Consider the following 27,706-nt stretch of genomic DNA (forward strand, 5'->3'; position numbering starts at 1 on the left):
CCGTCATATCCCTTGTGCTGCAGGACAGAGATGAAAACCTGAATGAATCAATTTCACAATACTTAGAGCTAGGCAGCCTGTCCCAGAAGGCTGCTTTGTGTCAAAGGTGGACCTCAGAAGCTGATTAAAGGGTGAAAAATAGCAGCTACTCATGGATCCTGGTAGAAAGACCAAGGACGAGTAGAAGTTCTGTGGACTGCTGCAGAATTATGGGTTGTGGAGTGTTAGGGTGAAGTAAAGCCAGTGTGTTAAAAACGACGTGGCAGTGTAGTGCTAGGAGTTTGTAGGAGTGTTCTGGAAGGGGGAACTGTGAAAGTATTTTTAGAAATAAAAGTGAACTTTTTACTGAGACAAAGGAAGTGTTTGCTTTAAAACATGAGGTAGTTTAGTACTTCAGGGAAGCGCTGGAATCAAGGTTCAAGGAGAAAAATTCATATGTAACAGTCTATTAAACTAGTCCTGATTTTTATGTCTTGGAAGTGCAGTTTTCTCCATCAAGAGGAAATTAATGACACTTTGAAAACAGTGGGAAGACAGTTTTCAAACTAAGAATATTGTTGCACAGCCATTAATAAAATCCAAAATCCTTTTGTTTTCTTCTCATCCCAGCATCTTGGCTGTACTGAAGAAAGAACAATTTAACAAACCGAACTTGCAGCAGACAGTATGGGGGAAATGTTATTTTTCTTCATTTTTGTTTCTCCATGATAGCTCTGAGGAGCAAAAACCTCATGTGCTAGTTAGTTTTCTCATTAGGCCTATACATGTAAAAATAAAGAACTTCCTTTCCTTTTTTTCCTGAAGAACTGGGTACAAAGAGAGTGGTAAATGGATGGAACATTTGAGTTGTTTCTACTGGGAAGCTGAAGTAGCTTAGTGTGGAGAAGGGAGAGAAAAGAGATTCTTCAAAAAAAGCAAGTACTTCCTAAAGCAGTGTTCACCTTAAGGATATGTAGTTTGTACATCCTAATTAGTTACAAACTAATCCTTACTGCAGTTTTAATGACAGTAATAGAGATGATATTTTCAGTTATATTTGATACAGATTTTTTTTCAGTCACTTTTATGATATGAATAAAATAGCTGCCTTTTCCACCTTACACAGAAAATATTGTAGTAGTCTTTTAACCCAGAATTGACCTATTGATGCAAGAAAATACAATTTTTATTAAAATAATTTTTAACTTGTATATAGTTTGATATCAGACTACTGTAAGTCCTGTTGGAGTGTAAAAGAAAATTGCAGTGAAGATAACGTTAAAATTTTCTACATGAAGCCAAGATACTTTTAAAAATAATTATCAGTAAACATAAATCTTTTGCAATCTTGAAGTATGAATATATTTAGCAGTTTAGACGTGACTAAAGTAATTCTGTCAACTCAATGGTACTGAAATTATGCTAGATCAGTTGAAAAGCATTTATGGAAACTTTGACTAACAGTTGTTATTAGTGATAGAGATTTTAGGTTGGCTTATGATAGTCTTACTTAGGTGCTGGAACTCTGAAACCACCCTGGTAGCTTTGTGCTGTGGTTTTCTGGACTGAACTTCAGGGCAAGCAATTGCTCTCACTCTGAGCATCTGACCTCAAACTTCTCAGATTAGAAAATGGGAGAATGTCTCAGGAGAACCACTTTTAAGCTCCTATGGTAAAAGCCCACCTTGACTGAAATTCGGAGTTTATTTTCCCATTGATTGCAGTGGGGCTGTACTTTGTGCCAAAGACTGGGGAAATTCTGAAACTCATGATATAAAATGAAGATTCTTCCCTTGATGCCAGAAAAAAGGATGATGTACTGAAAAAACTATATTTGAACCAACACCTTTCCATTGATTATTGGTCAGAAGGTCAAGAATTTGCCAAACCAACACAGTTGGTTTTGTTTTCCCACTAGAAGCCAGTTTATGCTGGAAAATACAAACCTAAGATTTGGCTGGGGGAGGGTGGGGTAGGCAGAGGAGGGAGAAAAAGACTGAGAAGAGCAAAGCAGTATGGTTCTGCCTTTCAAACTTACGTGTGCCTGGGTCAGCATACTGTGGAAATCCTTTAGACCTTTGGCTTATAGGTATAATGAAATTCAGTTTTCAGTGGGTTCTCTTGTCTCTAACAGTTTTCTTTTTGCGTTGGTGAGTTTGCATTATGTTATTGGGGCAAAAAGTAGCGTAAAAAAACCCCACAATTTGCAGTTTGCAGCATTGTGAAGTTAGAGTATTGTGTAAATATTGCAAGAATATCTGGTTTTGGTAGTTGTTAAACTTCACTCAAATCTTGGAGTTTGCAATGCAGAAACATGTGAACGCTTTCTTAGACGAGTCTTGTGTGGAATGTTCTGTAACAAAAAATAATGTTTTGCCTCTGCTTGTTTTCTTTTTTTTTCACATTTTGTTTTTTATTTTGTTTGTCTTAGTTTGGGGTGCTTTCCCTTTTTTCTTTAGGATGGTGAGCCAGTTAGACCAGGAGTAGCCATGACAGACCTCGCCACTGGGTTGTATGCGTACGGGGCGATCATGGCTGGTTTACTGCAGAGGTACAGGACGGGGAAAGGGCTGCACATCGACTGCAATCTCCTCTCATCTCAGGTATTGCTTTTAGCTGTGGGGGTGTTTGAACCTAAGAATTCCATTTTGGCATAAATTAATGTGTATTAGTGTAACTAAGGACAAGAATTTCCTTACTCTGGTAGCGACCATTTTATACGACGTGGTTGTGGTTACTACTGCGTTAGGCTGGGTTTTCACTTTTTACAAGGGACCTCCATCTTCTTTGAAAACGTGGGTTAATCAAGGTTTATAAAGTCCCTGAGGTTCTAAATAACAATTGTAGTAGATAGAGAAGCTTAAATGATGAAAACTTTGTTGGAAGGGAGGCCTTGGAATGCCTTGGTATGATACATAGGAATTGTGTATGTTTTAAAATGTTCATGAAAACAGTGTGTGGTACTAGTCAAAGCTACTATAGAGCTCCATTATTTTGGTTTTGTTCAACTCTTATTTTTTCTTCACATTATACCTGTCAGTACATTTGAGAGATAGTAGGGTGCAAAACATTTGCCCTGGTGTGAGCAGGAGGTTGGAAAATAATAACTCCAGAAGTTCTTTCCCATCTATATCATTGTATGTTAATAATAACAGAGCCTAATGGTTGAGTTTGCTCTTGTTTTAATGCCTACTGCTCTTGTTTAAATACTTACTGGAATTAGATCTGGAATGGAGGGGAAGCCCTCACTTAAAATCAACAAAGAGATTTTCATTTGTTTCAGAAGTGTTTGTAGGGACTGAACTCTTCATCATATTTCTGTATATTTGTAAATGCTGTGTCTGTATTTGAAAAATATATCAGTTCAGGAAAATATTTTAAATTTATGTTAAACTTATTAAACATTTGTTTACATATGGAAATTTTTGATGTTTTTTAAGATTTCATAGCATTTGATATCATAGCAGCTTCTCCTTCATCTTTTTCATTTCAAATTTTATTAAAATACTTTTTCAGTATTTAATAGTTTTTTATTAATTTCCAGAGTCATTCTGTTATTTTCTGATTTCTTGTTCCACTGATTTTTGGTTCTGTTATTTGCCTTCTTGACAATTATTCCATACTATATCAAATGCTGAAAGTAAGAAAGTAAGAAGAGTTGAAGGTCGGTATTGCTGTAACTCTCCTATTTCAACTTAGTCACCTTATTTGTCTTTAGAAACCTTTTCCTTGGTTAGGATAGATTTGGCTGTGCACAGAAATGTTCTCATCTTGCACAGTTTCCATGTGAAGTTCCATATCATCATCCTTTAGGCTGCTCACTGGTGTAAGCAAGAAAGGGAATGAAGGCTTGGAGAGAGGGTAGTCAACAAAGCATGGCGTGTGGTGTTTGACAGCTGTGAATCTGAAGTAGTACTACATGGTAAAGGGACAGTTTAATCATTTTTTAAAACAATAACTCATTCCATGCTTGTTATCAAATTACAGTTATCTAAAAGTTAAGAAGTAATTCTATACATACACATTCTTATTGCAAAATAAGTGTTTTTATTTACCTCACTCTTGGGTGAATAAAAATGAAATAAGTTATTTTGGAACAGAGTATGAGTATAAGATGTTTTTCAGAAAACAGCTATTTTCTTTTAGATAAACCCGTTACTTCAGTCTAAATTAACTTTAGGGTGTTGGCCCAAGATTGTAATGAGAATATTTATTAAAATAGAAAAAATACTTATGGATGAAGTGCTGGGGTACAAAAAATAAACCCGTGTGATCAATCACATGAAAAACGTGTTTTAAAATGAAGAAAAATGTAACTGACAGATGAGTCTCTCTGAGAACATCCAGTTTTCCTGTTTTCTTTTTTCAAAACTGGTAGTTACTTTTAAGTCTTTTAAGGGTGAGTGTGCTAAGAAAGAGTAGCACAAATTAAAAAAAATTAATGTAAAAGGAGAAGTTGCTCTTGCAGTACTTCTGGTGGTAATGCTTTTCTTAAAGGAAAGTTAGGCAATTACTCTGATATGATCAGGTTCTTGAAAGATCCATGCTTTCAGAGGGATTATGGTTTTACATACCAAGCTGAGATATCTAAAGCTAGCTCTTCCTCACGTGGTGAATGTTTAAGAAGAATGGCCTTTTGAAGTCTCATGGATGCTGCCAAAGCAATAAGGAACCTAAAATTGTAGACTTTTAGCTTGTTAGTGTCTTGTTGCAGTTGATGAATGGTGGGATCTAGAGGTCAAACATGCATCACGATAACTTTTCCTTCAGCGTGAGTTGCACTGGAGTGTAGTAATTTTTAATGAGAAAAAAGGAATCTTTTTTATTTGAGTGTGCAAAACTGAAGTGCTACTGAACAGTCCTCGTGTTAGGAGTATATGAAACTGCTGACTTCCATCAGCATGTCCTGCACTGAGCTAATACAGCAGCATGCTTGCACCTTCTGTCCATCCCTTCATCTGTACTGAGAATTGTGGAACTGGCCTTTAGGTATGTCTTTGCTGGGCACTGTGGCTGATTTTGACTATGTCAGAAAGGAAAAAAGAAACCTAGGAGTTAAAACACTTAAATAATTAGAAATCCATGAAAAGCACTTGGTTTATTTTATAGCAAAAAACCTAGCAGGTACGTGTCCATCTGTGTCTGTGCTGTCACTTTTCTGCATCCCTTATAGAAAAGCAAGAGGATTTTTAGATTGGTTTTTTTTTGGTGTGGAGGAGGGGGTGAGGATGGGATGAGGGTGGCTGGAGGGTGCTTTTGATACTCATTTCCTGCACAGATACACTAACAACAGAGGAAAGAGCATTGAACTGAATTCAGTTGCCAATGGAGATGATCTGAAGCTTTTTAAAGAAATACCCCACTGACTGGCAAGTTTAAGTATTTAACTGATCTGTGTAAAACAAGTGAAGTCTTGTCTAAAGAAATGCTATTTTTAGAATATCTTAAAAAGACATCTTTCAAATTCTGTGTGCCACATTTGCCTCATAGCCTTATAGTAGCTTATTCCTACCAAAGAGGATTTCTTTCCCCACAACAAAATAGAATTCTAGGATTTTATTGATGAGAGATATGGTGACCGCTAGGATGTGGTTTTGCAGTGAGCAATAACTTTCTATATCTCTCATCTATAAACTTTTAACCCATGTCATAAAATTCCTTTGAAATTTTTGACTTTTAGATGATTTACAGTTGTCAGCTCCAGACCTTTCAGCATCTAAGTGTCCTTTAGATGATGCTAGTAAATAAGAAGGAAGTGGGTTTTGGATTTGGTTCCAATTATGCAATTGTGCCTTTTCTTCTGTTGTGGCTTAAAAAAAAAAAAAATCTCTTGGAAGTTTTAATATCCTTCCTGTGTTTAATTACAACCAGCCTCCAAAAAATACTGTAATAAGTTGGTTTCTCTTGGATTGAAAATCTGCAAGAAGCATTTTACATGTAACATTTCTGCAATTTTGGCATGTATTTTTTCCCAGATTCCACAGGCAGGATAATGTGGTTAATATTGTTTATATTATATAATTGTTCATCAGACACTTCTCTGCTTCTGGTTACTGTGTTTGAGTTTGTATTTGATATAGCAAAGTCTTAATCTCAAAATTTTCAAGTGCCTCTAGGAAAACCTAGCACATTTGTATAAATGATTTTCTATATTCCATTTTTGTGCTTAAAGTTTGGCATTTAGTTACTGAGATAATGGTGAGGTTTGGAAACAATTAGTTTTTGTTTCTGCATCACTTTTCGCTGAGATGATTGTGTTTAAGGCTTATCTGTTTAAGGTGCTTTTAGTGCTCTCTATTCAGGGCGTTCATGACATGTCTTTTCCAGATCATTGATATAGGTGAAACTGGCAACACTTCCATGCTGCCTGTGGGATATCTATGGCATCACAGGATCCCTGAGCAGCACGTTCTGTGAGAAAGATCAGTCTTTGAACTGAAGGTATCAGTACACCTGATCCTGTTCACATGTCCTGACTGCAGCTTGTTGCTTCTCTGCTCACTAGCTGTGAGTTGACTGAATACAGAAAGAAAACTGGGTTTTTAGAGGTCATTGCTGCTGGTGATTTTGGAGGCTGGCTAGGAGGGCTGTTACACAGTTGTCTTGTTTTGGGCATGGTTTGAATAAGCCCTTCTTTATTTACAAGCTTACAAAGAATCATCTTTGCAAAACATTGTATTCTTAATCTCTCTCATGATAAAAAATTGTGCATGCACTACATGGAGATGTTGTCTTTTTCACTGCATAGCTCTGATATGGAAAGATCATGAAGTCTGATTTAATGTGAACATTCCTTTAATTATACACTATGCATTAAGCACTTTTCTTGGCTACTATTCTTGGTAATTTCCATTGAGGACATCAGTATAACTAAGAACAGAACTTATCCCTCGGGCTTTTAAGTAGCCAGAATTTTATTGAATAGACCAGAAGACCATACTAAAATGACAGTAACTCAATTTAATATTGGCCTCTGTGGAATGTGTGTTGTGATTTCTAATGATTAGTTCTGCGAAAATTCATTGGTAGATCATACTCCAAATGGATCTTGGATTTTAGTGGCTTTCTTTGCTCTGTAAACAGAGTACATACCCAGCTTGCAAGGGAATTTCTTATTTAGCTGCTATCTGACAGTCAAATCTGTGTTGTTTTTTTTTTTGTCTTTGCTACTATTGTTCTTGTGTGAATGAAACTAAGTCTGAGTGTAGCTTCATTTTCCTGTGTTGAGCTACCTCTGTCATCAATTAGAGAAAGACCAGGAGGAGACAGAAAAAAAATATGCCCCTTCAATACACAGAAGAAAATAACATGGCTATCTTGAGTGGGTAGAGGGGACAGTCTGAAGACAAAGGAAGACATTTATTTTAATGAGTTTATTATTTAGATGACCTTTGAGTAAGGGAGTAATTCTGGAAATGGAATCAAGATGTTTGCTGTAGTCTATTACCAGCACATCGCATTTGGGATCATGCTAAGTATTAGAAGGATAACCTGGGTAGTTAAAAAGAAATGGGAATGATTTAAGCAACTAGTAGCATATTATGCACTTTTAGCATACCCTAAAGAGCTCACCCCTCCTTCTAAGCTCATGGAAGCCTTCAGAAGCCATTCTGTAACTTGGTTAAGTCTGGATAGGGCCCTTCAATACCTTATACACTATTTATTTATGTAAATAGCAAAGAGACTGTAACTCGATGGAAGGTTTCAACTTTGTGTCATGGAAAATTTTACGTTAGTAAACCAACAGGTTTCTATGTGCTGTTGAACCTCTGGAAATCTAATAAACCTTAACAAGTATGTCATTTTTGGGTATGCCAAGGTAACATTAAGGTTTTAATACTGCTTGGTCTGATTGCCTCAGAAAACTCTGAAATTTCTCTGTAGGTTATAATTTATAAAAAAGGTGAAGTAAAGGATGATGCTGAAATAGAGTTGGACTTATGGCTTCTTTTTGGTCTGAAGGAGTTGTGCTTCAGTGACTGTGTTTCTCCCTCTTTGTGTTATTCAACATTGTATTGTTTCTGGCTTGTCAGTTAAACTGCAGACTCTTTAGAGTAGGGACATGTGATTAGGCCAGAGGTCATAATTCATTAGTCATCTGTTATAGTAAAAGCTATTAAATTATTAGTGTTCAGACTCTGGTTTAAGTTCAAAACCAGATATTCATTGGACTCTATCTAAAAATCTGAGTTGGGTTATTTGTAAAAATGCTTTGCCTGCTTTGAGTGAGTATTTGTAATATGAGATTCCTCTGATAAAAAAAGATGTGAAGTTATTTTCATCCAAGCTTTCTAGGTAATGTAACATTTTAGTGTTTTGTGGTACTATTTAAATATTTTTGTAGATCAGTTAAGGAAAAACTCCCTTCTTCAGCAAATCATTTACAAATCCACTGTCACTGTTCAAACTGCATTATCAGACAGAAGTGATTTCAAAGATTTCGTTCAATTGTGTGGCTTTGTTTCTTGTGTCATCCCTGTAGTGCACTACCACCTAAGTACTCAGTGGGCAGTGTCCAGAGATCTTTCAGTATTAGGACTGATGTCAGTGTTGTTCTGCTGAGATAATACTGTTAGGATCAGAGGAGATTTGACTGTGATAATAGGGGTGGAATATTTGCACATTTCACACCCCACCAAATAGACATGTCTTGTTTCTGTACATGCCTCCCTATGTGTCAAATGAAAAATCTAAAAATCTACCTGTTCACACTACTGCAGCACAGGCTGTTGACATTACTGTTACTTTTGTGGAGGGACAATTCTTTACATGCAAGATGAAAATGACTTTGTCAGGAAGGAGCAAACACTTAAGATTCTTTTTTATGTGCAAGTATTAATGCTGATAAATGTGGAGACAAAAAGATGAGTGCTCTAAATGATAAGGTGTATGCATGTTTTCATTGTAAATGGCACCATTTCTAATCCTAAGATCAAAAGTGTAAAAGTGCCTCAATACAGCTTCTGTTGGATGTTGGCAGCTTTCCAGGGAAAAACACCCTTATTACTGGTTAAAGAAAAACAATGGAGTCCTTCACAAAGTGTATATAGCATCCGAATTGGAGCCTCTTGATACTACCCTATTACAAATAATCAGAGAAACTGCTGTAGTTATTCTGATGCCTGTCCTCACAGGTAATTAATTTTTATATGAGTTAAATATGGTTGTCTGGATTTTATTTGTACGTATTTTATTTGCTCTTTTTGTTCTCAGCTGTCAAATATGGCTACTGTTCTTAGAATAGTTAAGTTTGGAAAGACCTTTAAGATAATCAAGTCCAACTGTTAACCTGGCACAGCCAAGTCCCTAAACCATGTCCCTCAGTGTCACATCTACATGTCTTAAATACCTCCAGGGGTGGTAACTCCACCACTTTCCTGAGCAGCCTGTTGCATGGCTTGGCAACCCTTTTGAGGATTAAATTGTTCCTTCACCAGCTTTATTGCCCTTCTTTGGACACGCTTCAGCACCTCAATGTCTTTCCTGTAGAGAGGGGCCCAAAACTGAACCCAGTATTCAAGCTGCAGCCTCACCAGTGCCAAGTACAGGGCGACAGTCGCTTCTTAGTCCTGCTGGCCACACTCCTTTTGATACAGGCCATGATGCTGCTGGCCTTCTCAGCCGCCTGGGCACACTGCTGGCTCATATTCTACTGGTTGTCAGCCAGCACCCCCAGGTCCTTTTCTGCTGGGCCACCTTCCAGCCACTCCACCCCAGGCCTGTGGCCTTGCCTGGGGTAGCTGTGACCCAAGTGCAGGACCTGACACTTGGCCTTATTGACACTCATACCATTGACCTGGGCCCAGCAATCCAGCCTGTCTGGATCCCTCTGTGGGGCCTTCCTGTCCTCAGCACTCCCACCCAACATGGTGTCATCTTCAAACTTACTGATGGTGCCCTGATCACCTCACACAGATCATAGATAAAGGTATTAAACAAAACTGGCCCAAATACTGAGCCCTGAGGAATGTCACTTGTTCACATTCACCACAACTCTTTGGGCCTGTCCCTCCATTCCTTGATGAAATACAACCAGACAAGATTGCAGAGAATTAATAAACAAGTAAGTCGTAATTCATATTAAATTCATAGGTTCTTGATGGGAAAGGCTGTAATTGAGGAATAATAGAAGCAACTGTGATACAGAATTAAAAACCTGCATAAAATCTAGCAGAAGACACTTTCTGTAAATTGAATTTTGCCTGGACTTAGTAAAGCTGTACGAAAATACCGAGCATAATGCATTTCATAGCTCAGTGGATATATATTCTTTCTTCAGAGAAGATGGAAACTTGAGGAAATTATTGTAGAAGTGTCATTTATAGTTAGGGTTGTCTGATATGTCTGTTATCAGAGTCTGATTTTAGTTTTTCTAACTTTGCCAAAGTTTTAACTGTTTTGGCTGAATTTTCCATGTCATGGAATGGCCAAAAAGGGATTTGTTTTCAAAGTTACTATTAAAATGATTCATCTGTTTCCAGGAACAAGTTATGGGAAAGTACATTGATGGGTGCTTTTTTTCCCCCCCTCCTGAGAAACTCGGTGCCTTTATTCTTTGGAGTGGAAACTTGAAATCTGGCAGATGAATCACCCTTGTTCCAGGGAAGTGCCTTTTGTAAGGAGCTCAGGGTGGCAGAAGGTGCAATGTATATGACATATGATGTGCATAAAGGCTGGTAGGGACTCTCTAGGAAATTCTGTGGAGTGTTTGGGCTGTGTATTCCCAGAGAAGTTAAAAGTAAATATTCAGTAAGTACCTACTATTTAAACGAGTCAGAAGTCTGATAGAAAAATAGTGTTGGACCATGTGATTGAAGTTTGTTTGTACGTGCACCAAGATCTTGCACAGAATGTACAGTGGAGTTCTTGTTTTTTTTTTTTTTTAACCTGAATATTTTCTGTAGTAGATTTTTTTTTTAAAGTGATAGTTTCCTTAGAACTGTTCCTGTGTTATTATGAACCTGAAATAGAAATATTTCAGTGATTAAAGTAGTATGTTTTTTACAGTTAAAGAAAAAGATTGCTAGTATTTTATTTCAATCAGGAATATGTCATGTATTCTTAAATTTAAAATGTTGTTTTCTACAACTGGAGCTCTTTTTTCTTTTTTTTTTCTTTTCCCCACTTTCATGCCAGTGTTCTCTCATAGCTTCTATGGTCAGGATTTTTATTTCTGATCTGTCACCTAAAATTCATCTGAGTGTGTGTAGTTTGTTTTGTTTATTTTTGAGACTGAAGAAAAATAGGATTCCACATAACAATTACTTTCTCTTGAAACTGTGCTGAATATTATATATTTTTGAAATTTCAAGTCCTACATCTGTTAGTTGCATCAATCTCTGCTATTGTTAATACTAATTGAATCTTAATCGGGAGATGATCCCCATGCTGTGGGAAGCACAGAACTGGTCTTTCTGGTCTTGTATAAGCTCTAAATAGCTCATTAAAAAATCATTTGTAGACCAGTTCTTTTTGATGTCGCATTTCACTGATGAACTCAGCAGTTCTTATACGAAAATGCCTTGTGTTTTTGAAATTACCTCACTTTCTTTGTATTTATGTAGTCTAAACTTATTTTAATAAAGCAAAACTTGTTGTCAGCCAGAATTTTCACGCTGAAGAAATATCTGCACAATTGTGCACTTGAAATTTTAGTGTTCGTCCTATCTGAGAGTCTGTGTGTTCAAGATAGGGTTCTCAAATACATTGTCTTTGTTTTTCTCATTGCATGTATTTTTTTATTGTTTCTAGTTCATTAAGCACTTCCTAGGACATCATTTCCACAACTGTGATTTGCTGTGTGCTATTTGATTGAGTGGCTACCTTTAATCAGCAAGTCCCACAAGCTGCTTGTGATTACTGGCACAGACCTGGATACTTGCTTAAGTGTCTAGTTGGAAGGCCCTAAAACTGGACCTTATATGAGACCTGTTCTAAGGCTGTAGCTATTTGTCATTAGGGATTTGATTTCATCTTTCCAAAACTGTATTTATGGCTGGGGTAATACCATTTGCTGATGCTTCAATGCCAGGAGTTTTCTTTTGTGAAGGGGGAGTTCCTGATCACTTCTTGGAGGGTCACATTAAAAGAAAACAGCGTTGCTGGAAAGAGAACACTTTTTCCCCAGAGCATGGTGTTTATAATGTGACCACAGACAATTTCTGAAGAGGGTGTGTACTCTTTTCATAGTCTTTGCCTACGTGATACTAGTCTTCCTTTTTCAGTTAGCTTTTGCAGACCTCCTCCAAGTCATTCATGGAATTGGCTGCTCTGCAAAGCCTGGGTTGAAAGGCACTGCAGTGCTACTGGCTTTTACAGGGGAGGGAAAAGAGTTGTGGAGGAGGGCTATGGGAGGACAGTTGTGAATTCAGGAGGAGGTCAGACCTGCTGCTTTGCACAAACGTAGGGACCAGTGAATTTGTAAAATCTTGCTCCTGCGTGGGCAGTGGCTTTGCTGTGTGCTTGCAGGCAGGGATACCTGCCCAGCCTCTGGGTGTATGGCACTGCTGAGCTGATCTGTCACTCCTGCAGAGCTCTCTGTTCCAGGCTAAGGTGGCAGGCCCTTACATGCCCAGACTTAAGGTGATGATTGTTGGCAGCTCCTGGGACGGCTGTGGCTTCATGCTGGTCACTTGTGGAATGGGCTGCCTTGAATTGTGGCAGCTTTCTCACCTCTGTGAAGGGCTGTGGTTCCTGCTGCCCAGTTCATCCTTGCAGGAGTTTGAAGCACAGTTGCCTGCCTGAAGACTGGTGGGACAGCAGCATATATTGTGGTCAGGCTGCCATGTCCTGAACCAGCTGGGTCGATGCTTGGGGTGTACCATAAACCACGGGTGCACTGTCTGTGGCAGCAGTGAGGTGAAGACCAGTAAGAACTTATTTCCACTCTTACTAAGCCTTGTGGCTAAACTTAATCAGACTTGCTGGAAGAGTGGGGTTTTCTTGGTAGGGGTAAAGGCTATTTGTTTTGGGGTGTGTGTATCTGGGTTTTTTTAATGAAAAATTCTCAAAACAAGAGCTTGCACATGTCCATGGAAGCAGCTTCAATAGAAGCATACAAGTAAGAAAGGAGATGGGGGGTAACTGCAAAAGCAGAATTAATCCAACTCAAATGTCAATTTATTAGTGTCTATTTATTGCAACATGAAAAGAGGAGAAAGTGTAAAAAGTAAAATTGGTCATTAGGTAAATTCCAGCATAGGATCAGTGATTTTAAGAGACCTTTGCTAGTGGACATCAAATGCAGGTTGTGGTCTTATATTCAAATTTTTCTCATGTACAGATCTCTTTTTCAGGTCACCAGCAGTATGGGGAAGGTGTAGGTGAAAGATAATTGGCTTTTGCACAACAGAAGGCACTGAATGTTTGCAGGATGATTTTTTCAATGAAGTTATAAATTAATATTTGGGAGACTACTTCAGTAGTATAGCATAATATGAGTTACCTGTGCTGCTGTAAAATGCCTGTAACTCAAAGTTCCTAAAAGACAGTATACATGCCTACTTGAAGAAAAAGTAAATGAGGTGAAAAAAGTAAATGAGAAAAAAAAAATAACTTGGCTAAAAGTCAAAGCTTTGTTAAGATACGTAGCAAGAAAGCAGACACAAAATTGGAAGGAGAAGAAAGTAAAGAATATAATTAAAATGTTATTTTCTCTTCTTTCCAGTTACCTGTCTTTTGTTATTCATATACACTTGTTGAGGTTGCATGTAAATGATTGATTGACTCTGTGAACTCATTGTAATAAATTGTTTGATGTGCTATCTTGAAAAAAATCTTTTGAAATTCTGTCTCTTTTCTTTGTCTGCTCACCTTGTGGCTTTTAATATCTTGTTTCCCATCTGTCTGATTCCATCATAAGCTGAGTGTAACTTTTCAAACCTTAATGCAGCTCTCTTTTTGTTCTGGTTTAAGTAAGTATGTAGTGCAAATATGTGATTTGGCCGTCAGCAGTAATATCAGAAAGGAATGTTGAAGTGTGTGTTCCCTTTACTGATGTGAAATAAAGAAATGCTTATCTGTAGATATTTGATAATACATATTTACAGTGCATAGATCTGTCTCTGCAAGCAAAGGAATACAGAGATGTCTGTATCATGGTATTACATCTGCTTTAATGTTACATGTCCAAAGGTTACTTTTAAGGATTAGTTCTTAATTAAAGGAGAAAAGAAATGGGTCTATAAGGTTTCAGGAAAGCAGTTTTAAATATAGATTTAAAAATACTTAGCTGAATATGTAATGCAGATGTACCCAAACTTGGAGAGATTGATTGTACTATAGTTATTCCTACCGCACAAAGTGCCTCTAGCAGTGAGGTCCTAAATTGAGTCTTGAATTACAGGGGAATTTGGAGAAATAGTCTTAATTTGTTATAAACATTTTTTTTTTCTAGGATATGTCTGTAGACATGTTCAGTTGGAAAATCTTTTTTTATACTTACAGTTCAGCAGTTTGCTTAGCAACAGTAAGGTCTAGGTAGATCCCACCTGGAGTACTGCATCCAGTTCTGGAGCCCCCATTACAAGAGGGACGTGGACCTGCTGGAGCGTGTCCAGAGAAGGGCCACGAGAATGATCCGAGGGCTGGAGCAGCTCTGCTGTGAGGACAGACAGAGAGAGTTGGGGCTGTTCAGTCTGGAGAAGAGAAGGCTCCGAGGTGACCGTATTGTGGCCTTCCAGTATCTTAGGGGGGCCTACAAGAAAGCTGGGGAGGGACTTTTCAGGATATGGAGTAACAACAGGACTAGGTGGAACGGGGCAAAGCTGGAAGTGGGCAGATTCAGGCTGGATGTGAGGAAGAAGTTCTTCCCCATGAGAGTGGTGAGACCCTGGAATGGGTTGCCCAGGGAGGTGGTTGAGGCCCCATCCCTGGGGGTCTTTAAGGCCAGGCTGGATGAGGCTCTGGGCAGCCTGATCTAGTGGGAGGTGTCCCTGCTCATGGCAGAGGGGTTGGACCTGGGTGACCCTTGTGGTCCCTTCCAACCCTGACAGATTTTGATCTGTTTTAGCAGAGGACTTTGGAGCCCTAATGGCTCAATAGTTTGACGTGATGATCTTGAAAGTCCCTTCCAACCTAAATGATGCTATGATTATAGATAAACTCTTTGTATTTACTAAAGATATAAAATGTATGTGCTGAAAGTTGGTTTTTTTGTCACATTTTAGTGAGAGTAAATCTTTGTAGAGACCAGAGAGAATGAACTGAGACAGAAAGGAAGGGAAAAGCAGAGTAGTCCCAGGGCTATTCTTGGCAGTTTCATGGGTCTGTAGAAGTAAAGTCATCTTTTAAGGCTGCTGAAGTAATCAGAGTTATTATGAAAGGTGTGAAAGGCCATAAAGTTCACTCAGCTAAGTGTGTTTATACATGAAACACAAAGAACTGAGATATTGACTTTGATGTGGTCAGTATAAGTTTATTTGTATGATACTATTACTGTTTCTTTTTGGCTGGCTGATTTGACCGTGAACAAGGTACCCAACTCAGAGAAGGATGTCAGAGGGAACTAAAAGCCATTTTTCTTCATGATTTGTTGAACAAAGAACAAGTAAACCAGTTTCATCAGGATATACATTCAAGCAAGTGATAAGTACATTGGCTGAAATTGAAATTTTTCTTCAAAGTATCATGTCGAACTGAGGCCTTGATACAGTCTAAGCAACTTTTAGTTCCAAAATTGCCATCTTTACTAAACTTCTGACTTCCTTGGCATTTGCTGTCTATCACTACTGAAAGAACATCTTTAAGCAGAGGCTTTAGTGGTGAAATTCCAATGCCTAGAGAGTATTATGTTTTAATTCTTTTTTTCCTATGGAGAAGTCTAGATGCGTATGTAATCTTGGCTCCAATAAATTAAATATCAGTGTTTTAAGATTCCTGTTTCACTAGGTTTTAATTCACTAAGTCCTTCCCAGAGGTTAGCTTGGTGTGGCATTTCCTTCCAGAAGTGTGAAAAATTAAATGCATGTGTCACAGAGGGCATTCTTATATCTCTAAAAGTCAAAGCCTGTTGTGGTGGATGTATCTCACCTGGCAGTGAAATCTGAGTGGAATACAGCAGCTACGTAGAGTTACACACAAATACAGAAGAATATCTAATGATAAATAGTTCATCATCATTGCATAGCCATTTGGTGTGGTTAAAAAAAACACTAAAGGAGTGTAACCTCAAATTGAGAATTGAGAGGAACGATGGGCCTGGGATATCTGTTATTAATAAATAACACACTTTTGTGACTCAGTGAACTCTGTAATAAGTGTGTTTCATGTGGTGTTGCCGAGGAAAGTTGCAAATGAGAAGAGCAACTCCCTTCTGTGGTCCATTGCCTTAACTGCTGAGGTTTTTCTGGGGACTGAAGGACTGGCTGGACATTGTTCAACATTTTAGCTGAAATAAGTGACACTGGGCTATAATAAACTGCAGCTGAAATCCAACTACGAAGTGTTTTCCAATAGTAGTCAGGAATAGGGCATTGTATTTCTAGTTAGTGTATATGGATGTAGTTTTTGGCAGCAGTTAAATTCTTATTTGCTGTATGTTTTCTTGGGTTTTCTGCTGGGCTAAATCACAGTATCCATAATTTACAGTTAGATATTTGTTTTAAATGTGATAGTGACACTTTCACATTGCCTTTTCAGCATATATGGAGAATGGAGAAGAAAAAGAAATGGGATTCCTTTTCTAGGAATTCTGATATAATTCACATATTGTAATGTGAACGGTGGACTCTGAATTAATTACTCCTTGTTTTGATGTAGATTAGACTGATTACTAGGCACAGAATAGTGTAAACACTTAGGTCATCATAGCAAATTTCTTCCATCTAGGGGAGAACTATGTAGAAAATAATATTATTGGAAAAAAAATCATCACATGGCCTATTGTTTAGGCAAGCAGTTGCACTTGCTGGCACAACTAGTTAACAGAGTAAAACAAATATGTTGTGTTTCATGAATTAGTGATAACCTGGCATGCTGACTGTGATGCTTTTTTGCATTACTTCACTTCAGATATAGTCCAGGCTGTGTTCTCTTGAAGAAATAAGAATGCAGAATCTGCCATAGATTATAACAGAACCACTGATATTCATGCTTTAGTGTATTATAAATATACATTTATTTTACCTGAGATATATTTGTGCTTACAAAGTATATATTTATCCCTTCAAATTATGGTTACTAAATTAGCATGCCATATTTTTCACAAAATTAATCTTTTTCCAGTTTTGTCTGTCTGACTAATAACTTGATAAATCTCTCCTTATCTTCAAATGGCAGATGATTTATCAAGGCCTACCACTTAATTAATATTGCAGAGCATGTGGGGAGCTGAAGAATTCAGAAATATTTTCCGTAGCTTAGACATGTAAAATGAGAAGCATAGGAGAAAACAGAAAGATAATCATGTAACTAAGAAAAAGCCTTTGTGATTTAAGCATGGGATTGAGGTTCAGGAAATGGTGAGTTCTTTCCCACAAATCCATCATGCTTCCCACTAGACTTTGGACAAGACAACAGATTTTTTTTCTTTGCTGCAGTTGACCATTCTGCAAAATACTCAGGGTAATACTGTCATATCTCTTAGGTTAGTTGAATGCTAGATTTGTCCAGCATTACTGGTGTTGCAGGACATATTATTTTTTGAGTTGTACTTATTCAAGCACTTCTGTGATACAGCTGTAGCCTGAGATTTTTTTGTGTTGAAAAAAAGGGTACATAATATGTAATATACAAAAGATACTTTTGTGTTGTAATTATTTTAACTTCCATAGCTGAAGGACATATAAATACACAGACATCTCAGGGAAGTTATCAATGGAGTTTCAGCTTTCCTGAATACTTTTCTTTTTCTCCATTTCCAGGTTGCATGTCTCACTCATGTAGCAGCTAATTACCTTAATTGCAAAATGGAAGCAAGACGCTGGGGTACCGCTCATGGGAGTATTGTTCCGTATCAGGTAAGCAGAAAGTGTGAGGTTGGTTTTGCTCTTGGAATTCGTGATTTTGTGTTATGAGATTGAGAACTGATTTAGTTTTCCCATGACCTGCTGTAGTTGGTGATGTGTCTGTGTCTAGTTAGGACAAGGTTCTGTTGTTCATTGTCATTGTGGCATTTTGCATTTTTCTTCATCAGCAGTAGATTAGTAACAGAACACTGAAATAGATCAAAGGTGTTTGCTGAAACTGGATGACTTTAAAGCCAGCATGATGACTAGACTGGTTTTTACCTGACAGAGAAACCTTTTTCTTTTAAGGGTTACCTGACTTCCACATCAGTTATAAACTGGAATCTTTTGCTTCTAAATTTTGGTGTTGTTATCTTGTGAATCTACAAGAACAATCTAAATGATCATGACGATCTGGAAATACTACAGATTTGTAATTTTCTATTGGCTTTGCCACAAATCACTGTGGGTCAGTAGAGACAACAGGTTGCAAAGAGGAAATGACCAGACCTCAGCTCTCCCCAGACTAATACATAGTCTGCTACATCTAATGAAGGGCTGAGATTCCTTAAAATAACATGACCTTTACCATATAAACAAGGACAGGAAAAAAAAATACTGCAAGTTTTATCTTACTTCTGGCTAGTATGGGAAACTTCCAGTAAACAAAGAAAACGTTGTTGTTTTCTAAGCTGATCACTTTGTGTTCTTGTTGGAAGTCATGCTAACTGCTGGAGACTTGGACATATATTTAATTTCAAGAATCTATTCTTTATTTCATAATTTTGGGCTCTTCTCATCAAATAGTTGTGTTTGAAACTAGCTGAGCAGAGCCTGGATTTCTTAATTTCTGGCCGTAGTGCTTTAAATGCCGAGAGGGACAGTTTCCAGTGTTTGGGAGATCTGCACCTAAACATCAGTTTCTTTACTGTCTCTTCTTTTTAAAGAAAGGGAGGGAAACTTGTTGCATTGTCTTCTTTCCAGTAGTGAAGATGGTGGTGCTCATAACATCAAAAGATTTGCTGCTTGTGGCCATAGAAACTCTGAAGCAAAACTCTTCTATCGTTGTGCACAGCACTATCCCTAGCGAGTGCCACAGCCAGGCTTCCCCAAGGCCAAACCCCAAACCAGTTTGTGATCCTTTGTGAGAGCTGGACTTAAGCTAGGAGACTTCTTCCAGTACATTGTACTGCATAGCTAACTGTCTCATTATGAATGAGCTAGGACAGAGTGCAGGTTATCTCAGACCTACGGGGAGGTGTTTCAGCCCTTCCTGCAAGGCTGAGCTGGGTCCTGCAGTGTTCTTGCCTCGGGTGTGGTGCAGCAGAGCTGTGGGTGCAGTGCTCCCTGGCTGGCACGGCTGTGGGTGCAGCAGACCTGTGGGTGCAGCAGAGCTGTGGGTGCAGTGCTCCCTGGCTGGCACGGCTGTGGGTGCAGCAGACCTGTGGGTGCAGCAGAGCTGTGGGTGCAGTGCTCCCTGGCTGGCACGGCGTGGCAGGAGGACCACGTTGTCTAGAACCGGCTCTGCATGACCCAACGTAACCACACATCCACCACCCAAGTAGTTCCATTCTGCTCTGTTTCTGTGATGTGACCTTTTGGTGCAACCTTTTTTGAACTTTGCTGTGTTGAAAGTAGAAAACAGAACTGAAGTGTCTGAAGGTTGTATAAGCAAACCCAAAACCTGATTAAACAAAACATTTGATCTTCACTGTACTGCATTTGGCCAAAATAACTGAAATCTGCATTCTTTTATGTCCTTTTGCCTTTGTTTTTCCACACTTAAAATGGAAAGCAGAGCATAGACTGAGTATCTTTTCTTTCTTGTTTCATAGACAGCTCTCTAGATACACAAAATTTCATGAGAATGTTTTAGCTATCTTCTGGTGTCATTTAGATTAGTCAATATCTAAATAACTTCTTTTAAAAAAATCCTATCTAAACAATGATTCTTGTCTTTCTGTATGCTGTTTCTGTAGTAGATATTAGAAATATTACCTCACTATTATAAAGAATCTTAATCTGAATTTTCTTGTCCATGAACCAGTAATTAGGGTGGATTTACTATGGGTGGAGTTGTGTGTGTGTTTATGGCTCATCTGTTAACATTCCATCAGCTAGCATGGTTATAATTCTGATTGTAACCATATTATGCTTTCTAGAGTTTATTTTTTGCTTTACTAGCATAAGCTATACTTAGACTGCAAAGCTCTTCAGAAACTTGAATTAACCCTCACTGTTGCTATTGTACTGCTTTTATAGTTGCTTCCATAGCTCATTTGTAATATAATTTAGAACAGAACTTTGAAACTTGACTTTAATTTGTCATCCTAGTTATTGAATATACTTGTCTTTTGCTCACTGAAGTAATATAATTACCACAGTGCTAATTTTTACAAATAATTTTATTTTTTTTCCCAAGGTATTCTTTTGAAAGTGAACTATCATTTTTCCAAATAATGAAAATCACATCTTAGAAAATTGAATTTCTCTATATTTCAGAACATGTATGTGGTAGAAAACTGCTTTTTTTCTTATGTCCTCAATTTTGTTTTCATTTGCTGTATTTTGAGTTATCACACAGGTAGTAAATTATAACTTTGAAGTGATACAGATCCTGCAGCCCTGCTAGAAAGTGTCAATTAACTCATGGAAAATTGGGTTAATGTCAGAAATAATTTTCTAGATATTAAAAAGTTAAAATCTAAATAATTGGTGTCATCTTTCTGTATGACAGAAGTCTGAGCAGAGTCATACTAGCATACCAACCACAATGTAATAAAAAATGTCAAAAGCATCTTAAATATGTACATAAATAATGCTCTTTTGCTTACAATTGTTAGAGTAAGTGTTCTAGTGCTGTTTAACACATTCAGTAGTGCATCCTGAATGCTATTACAGCTTATATTTCGTGGGGCTTCAATTGAATAATTTTGTTCAGAAATAGCTCTATTTTTTCTGTTTACAAGGCCAAATTCAGCTTTGAATATATCTCTGTAATTTCACTGAATTTCCTGTTGCTTCTTGATTGAAAAACTAGCAGTGTAATTTGTCCCTGAATGTGTTCTCTAGATGGACCTTTCTTGGTTTTTCTTGTATTTAAAAACATAAAAAATGAGCATTATTGAGCAGCTGGATTTTCTCTTCCCTGAAACTACCAAGATGTGTAGCACCTTTGAAAATCTGTTCCTGTTCTGGGCAACAAGCTCCTAATGAAAGAGGTGTAAATTTTGTTGGGAAGGCTTTTTATACTCCTGTAAGGTTTCTCTCATTGGCTGGTAACGTGCTGACTTTGTGGCATGATCACATGAAATGTCTGAGTTGTCAGGTCTGTGTGCTCATCACTAGAACCCAAAGGAAAGGACTGGAACTTCTTTTGGGTGTACAGTGTCTTTTGGGGCTCCTATAAAGCTGTCTATAGAGCTTTGCCATAGGTTTTCAATGGAGGTGAACTTTGTGATGTGCCACAAAGATGAAAACCTCAAAATTCTAATCAACCAAAATAAGAAATACATTTTTGAGTGCTGAATCCTTCATGAGAAATTATCTACTTTGAGCATATCTGCTCTTTAATCAAAGTGATGTGGTTCAAATAGGTCACTCCTGTGATAGTGCATGTAATCAGATCCCAATTTGCTTGGTTTTAAGTGTTATGAACCTGGAGTTCTGGGCTGTATCTTAAACATAATTAGTGCAATTTTTTTAAACAAGTTTCTATAATGAGACACCTTGTTTAGCTACAGCTGCTCTGTGATTATCCAGAGGAAAGCAGGGGCTTAAAAGCATCCGGTTTACATAATTGTGCTGAAAAGTGAAGCTGGATTACTATCTTTCCTTTGGGGTGATAAGGTCTTCCCTCATTCTTGTGATTTCAGCCCTGTAGCTATCTTGCCTGTACTATGTGTGAGATCTAGATCTTCAGTTTTTCATTTTTCCATTGGCCCACTCAGAATGGATATTGATTCTCCTGAGAAGGTCTGTCAGAACCTGTGGCAGTTCAGCGTCCTGCCATCATCAGAGACTCGGCCAACTGGGCAGCACTCTGAAGCCAACTTTCAGCAAAAGGTATAGGGCTGTTTTCTCTTGCCATAATGATGAAAGTCTCTTTAAAAACTGAGAAACTCTTACAGCTACCACCCACCCCCAATGAATATGATACTGTTTCTGTGCCAGATTAGATCCTAACACTCACAGGGTCTTCTCAGGTGTACTTCAGTGTATCTTCAACCATGCAAAGGGCACAACCGTCCTGCACAGATGTTGAAACCACAAGACAGGAAATAAATTATTATTTTAACCAATTATTTTTAGTGTGGACTGACCTGTGCATTGTCATAACTCATCAGACTCAACATTAATATTTTTTGTATTAGACCATGGCTAATATATTAAGTATCCTTAAGCATCAACTTCTTGTTGTGCTAGGCATAAAATTCCCTTCGTATGAGGAAGTTCTCTGTCAAAAGCCTTGCAGCTGAAATATGTTCTGAAAACCAAAGTAAAGAAAGGTGCAAGGTAGTAGGCAGGTGAGTATAGTTAAAGGTTTCTGCATCTCATACTTTTTACTTGTGGAATTTCATCCTGTCCAGGAGTCTTACAAAGCAAATCCCACTCATGGCACTTGTCTCTCATCACAGGAACAAAGAAATGCAATAAGTTGTTGATTACCTGATTTATCTGTCAGAGGTGCTTTTCACACAAAGTGCACCAGCTTTCCTAACTTAGCTCTGGAGAATCTCACTGAACTTTCAATTACTTTTTTAAAAAAAAAAAAATTTTTCCTTCAGTGGCAACAGAATAATGTCAATAATTCAGAAATTTCAAACTGCTTGTTCCACATAAGAATGGTGATGTGTAGTCATTTTCAGTTTTGTCTTTATGTGGTTTTATTGAGATACTTCTGCAGTTAATAGGCCTTGGAATCAAAATCAACCAAGAATAGAACTCGAGTTGTTTGCAAGGTTTTGTTTTGTGCATGGAAGTCTTCTTAGTTAAGTCCAAAATGGTCGTTGCGGAAGAAAATCTTTCTGCTCTGTAATGACACAGTCTAGGAGGAGATGGAACTTATGCAGAGGAAAGAAGTTAAATAAAGGTTTCTTTTTTTTGGGAGAGGGGAGAGTTCTAGATTCAGGAAATGCATGACAACCCTTCTTACTCTGTGAACTATATCTACATAATAGTCACCTGGCCTATTTAGACTGCTTTGGAGGCCCATTGTTCTGTGTTGTTCCTCTGAGCAATGAAATACTGCTGCTGAAAGTATTGCCCATTTGACATGAAAATTAAATGTATTCACAAATCAACTGAATAGAAAATTTTTGCCTTCAAGCAGCAAAATGTACTCCCTCACACTGTGTGGTTTCAGTTTCCAAAGAACAGTTTGGCCATCCTAAAGATTTATGTCTTGGTTCAAATGATGAATACCTAATCTCCCCAGATACTTTAGAGGTCTCATGTGTTTCCTTGAACTACTTACCTACCTGCTTTTTTGACTATCTGCTTCCTTTCTATGGTGATCTTACAAGGTACAGGAAAGACAGAAACTAGAAAGGCCTGTGTCATCCTTGATTCCATAAAATGAAAACAAAGATACCATTTGCAAGACTTTTTTTCCCCTTTCTTTCCTTTTGGCCAAATTTCTATTTGTAGATTTCCTTACTAGAGTCTTCAGCAGTTTCTTACTGTGGTATGACTAGCTGGACTACTGACTATACAAACGTTTTGGTGTTGTGATTGCAAGGGACCACAGCTGATGCTCTGCTTGGTCACAAGTGCTGGAGTAGGGATTCTGTGTCCTTGTTGTTTTAGTCCATGAGAAGGTGTGGTGATCATCTGTGGGAATCTGTGCAGAAAGCTGCCCATTTATGAGGAATGAATTCCAGTTATTCAAAGCTGACAGTGTTGTATTGATACCTTTCTGGTGGTTGTCCTTCAGTGGGCTGTCAAGCCTCTCTGCTGGGCAGAGCAGCTCTCTGGAAACCCAATCAGTAGGTTTGCCTTAGGCACTTTTAGATGTATAATGTGAGAAGTACTTATAACTTCATTCATATATCCTATTCTGTCACTGAAAAAGCACTTTAAAGAAGCTGACCTTGTATTCACATAGAGTAGACAGCTTCTGGCCTGGACACAGGAACTTCTCATATGGAAATTAAAAGCATTTTTAATTTAAAACCTGATCCTCTGGTTTTTTTTTTTTTTTTTTTTTTTTTTTTCCCTGAAGCAAATCCTCCTGCCCCTTTCCATTTTAAGAAAAACCTGCAAGATATTTTTTTGTGTGTGTGTCTTGTATTTCAAATTTGCAAAACAGGAATGGATAATAACAATTACTGTTAAGGAAGGATAGCTGGTAATTGCAACTATCTCATTTTTGATCTCCTGGGAAATGTCACAGACTATTTTTGTCAGTCGTAAAACATTCTTATGTATGTACTTATATGTGTGTTAGAACTTATATATGTATTTATACTCATTTAAACTGGATGTACTTTAAGACAATTAGTCTGTCACTTGTCCATGGTAACATGAGAGCTCTACTGAAACTAGGGTCAGAATGCAGGTGTACTGATGCTCAGGAGCATTTAGTGGACATATTTGTCTTTTGTGTGCTGTTCTTTGTTTCCTCCACATTTGTCCATTGCTGAGGTGAGGGATCTAGTTTGTATTATTTACAGCAGCACAGTTAGTTTCCAAATGTGGGGTTACAAAATGGGACAGATTTGTATATCCACGTCACATTGTCGTTCTTAGAAGGGCAGCAAAACAGAGCCCTGATCAGAAGATTGCTCTTCAGATTGTAGCTGATGGGAAGGTAATAAAGTAAGATCTTGTAGAAGGCTTGCAGAGGAGATGTTGACTGCAGCTGGATCACTGCTTTCCTCTGATCTGCTTCTTGGATCCAGGGCAGAAGAAGAAACTCTTCTTTTTCTGGAAAAAAAAAAAAAGTTTCATAGTTGTTGCAGCTACACAAAAGCTGAAACTTGTTTAAACAGTCTGAAAGAGAACTCAGAAATCTGTGTGCAGCAGTGACACTCAATGACTCCTGCATATATGAATGGCAATTTGTATTCCTACTGTAGCTAGAAACCCTAATAAAACACCCCAGTCCCTTGTGCAAGGTGCTGTAGAAGCAAGGCAAATCAGCTTTCTGGTCAGTAATGGGGAGTGGAACTCAAAGGAATTAATTTAAATGACCAAAATGAGTAAGGACTTTGGCAGTGTTCACAATCTTTTAAAGCCGTACTTTCTCAAGAACTTGAGGATCTGGTGATTTATGGTGAATAATACTCACTCATGGGGCCACAGGAGAGATTAAGGCAGGTCCACATGATGATACTAACTTCATGAAGACATAAAAATGAATAAATATAAACCACAGGAAAATTCTTACCATTGTTTAATTAATGTTCAGGTTATTCATGTTCAGGTGCTTGCTTTTTAACTGTGCTTGTGACAGTTTGGGTTGGAAAATGTTGATTGTTATGGAAGGGTATGACCACTAGATGTCATTCATGTAATCTAGATTTTGTTGCAGCATTTATTTCTAAGGGGCCGTGATAGGACAGTAGATACAAATTATCAGGATTATTAACTGCTTTTGTATATGCAATGCTTTTGACTTTATATAGTATAGCATGTTACAAAATACAATTCTGATTGTCTCTGTGATGGGTTTGACCTAGCATTTGTCTAGAACTTCTGTCTTTACATGTTTTTTGCCTACAGTGACATGGTTGCATGAGCAGATCTGTTATATAAGAGCACCTAGGTGAACTGGATGTAGTCTGTAACTGTTCTGCAAAGAGAGATGTGAGTATAGCAGTAAGGACATTATGCCCCAAAGGAAAGCAAAAGTATCCTGTAACTCATATAATTCCACCTAAAATATGGTCCTTTCCAAGCTCTTTACACCTCAAAGGCCAGTTCTTCAGGAAAGTTTGTGTCTAATTAGGAAAGGCAACTCAAATTTCATAAACTTACAGAAGTGGATTTATATACTCTCAGATCTTAGCTGTAGAACTGTGCTTACAGTACTTGACTTGTGTCACTTCATTAATATCTGAGGCATTTCAAATAGAATCACTTTAATCAAGCTTAAATGAAATGCTCTGTGTGTAGATAAATCAAAGGTGCATCTGAGCACTCAGGTATTAGCAAAGAGTGCTTGCACCCCCGGGCTCCCTCCCCCTGTCTCTGTAGTATGACATGTGTTACTAATATCTAGGCAGCTTCTGGGAAAGCAGATCTACACTCTCATTGAAGAGCAACTGCTGCAGCATTGGCCTGTGCTCTTTCCCACTTTCAACTTGGAGTAGCTACAGCAGCACTGGAAGCTGGAGATCACAGCTTCCTTCAACCTCCCTCTCCCCTTCCATATGGAAAAGAGAATTTCTCTGCCCTGTGTAGTCAGCCAGAGGGCAGGATGGGGAAGTGATAATCCTCTTGGAATGAGCACTTGCATGAAAAATGATAAATGCTACATTGCACGGGGATTAACACTTGCTTATGAACTTGCTTTTAATGGAGTGATGCTTCTCTTTCAGCAACGTGAAGGTTCACTGTACTTATAGACCTGATTAAGAACCTTTACCACTGTTCAGCCAAAAGGGAACCATCTGCCATCAGAAACATAATGGGGTTTGAAACTGTTTCACTCTTTTGCATATTGTCCTTAAGAATGTCAAACACTTACTTTCACATAGCGTTTACTTCCCTAGAAGAATGCTCGTTCCCCACATCTCATTGCAGCATTCTTCCTTCTTTCATCATGAGAATTGCATTTCTGCTCACATTTAATGCATCTGTTTGAGGTCTGTGCTTTATCACCATGAAGCTCTGAAACACGACTATCCAGAGCTAGTTTAATGAATGGGGTTGCTATATAAATCACATCTGTTCTCATTTTTTTGATGGGGGAGCTTGTGATATCCTGTGAGGATGTTCACAGAGTGAGTCGATCTGTGAGCAGAGTTTATGAAGCTTGTTTGGCATCTCTAGATAGATTTGATACTGAGCATTACTTCATAAAGATGTAGCGTAGAACCTGGTTGCTGCTTTGCAGGATGACCCTTTCTTTTTGCAGTGAGCTGACATGTCATGAAATTTGGTCATTAAGTTAATTTCCAAGCACTGATATATATACTAATAAATTTAATGGGCTATACTGTTTCCTCTAAAAATATTGCATTACTGCTACAATAAGCTTAGCTCCACTGGAATAACAACTGTGGTCTTCCAGTACAGGGCCAGCTTCTGGGAATTTAATTGGAAGGGTAGCAGTTTTGAAAGAGCTTCTGTTCTTTTTTCAAAAGTCACATATGCACTGAAGAAGTCTCAGTCCCATTGCCTTACTTAAAGCACTGAAGTTTTAAGTGCTAAATCTACTTTGGAAAATAAGATTTAAGTTGCTGTGTTTTATAATGTCATTTCTCATGCCCTTTGCTACACTCAGATATGATCTTGCATGATGCTAACAAAGGTGTTTTTACTTGATGGTAAAAAGACTAAGAAATTGTAATCTAAGGCTTTGTCTATTATTGAACCCATATTATTACCAAAATTGTTTTGATTTGCTTGCTTTGTAAGATAAGCAGGACTTTGCTACAAGACTTTAATTCAGTTGTATGGAGAGTGATAAAGGTGATGGTGAGAGATACGTTCTTTAAAAGTAGGTCTCTGTTTTAACCAAACTACTTCCTGCTCATCACCTGAAGACACAGCACTCACAGACTGGAAGTTACTCTTACAGTACTCTTACAGCCCTGAGGAGAGGGACTTGGGGG

General features: G+C 38.0%; 1 protein-coding gene across 1 annotated transcript in view; it reads left to right on the plus strand.

Annotated features, from left to right (window-relative positions):
* The window catches only part of LOC103781775 (succinate--hydroxymethylglutarate CoA-transferase-like), a gene marked incomplete at its 3' end in the record, with an annotated part of 53,966 nt that extends 36,030 nt beyond the window's left edge, over positions 1-17,936 (plus strand). Inside the window, exons 7-8 of the mRNA XM_008949497.1 lie at positions 2,439-2,582; positions 17,841-17,936. Coding sequence (XP_008947745.1) covers positions 2,439-2,582; positions 17,841-17,936 — 240 coding nt within the window. The remainder of the gene's footprint in view (positions 1-2,438; positions 2,583-17,840) is intronic.
* Between the last annotated feature and the right edge of the window lie 9,770 nt (positions 17,937-27,706).

This window comes from Merops nubicus, unplaced genomic scaffold, assembly GCF_000691845.1.
Source record: "Merops nubicus isolate BGI_N331 unplaced genomic scaffold, ASM69184v1 scaffold11811, whole genome shotgun sequence".
Lineage (NCBI taxonomy): Eukaryota > Metazoa > Chordata > Aves > Coraciiformes > Meropidae > Merops > Merops nubicus.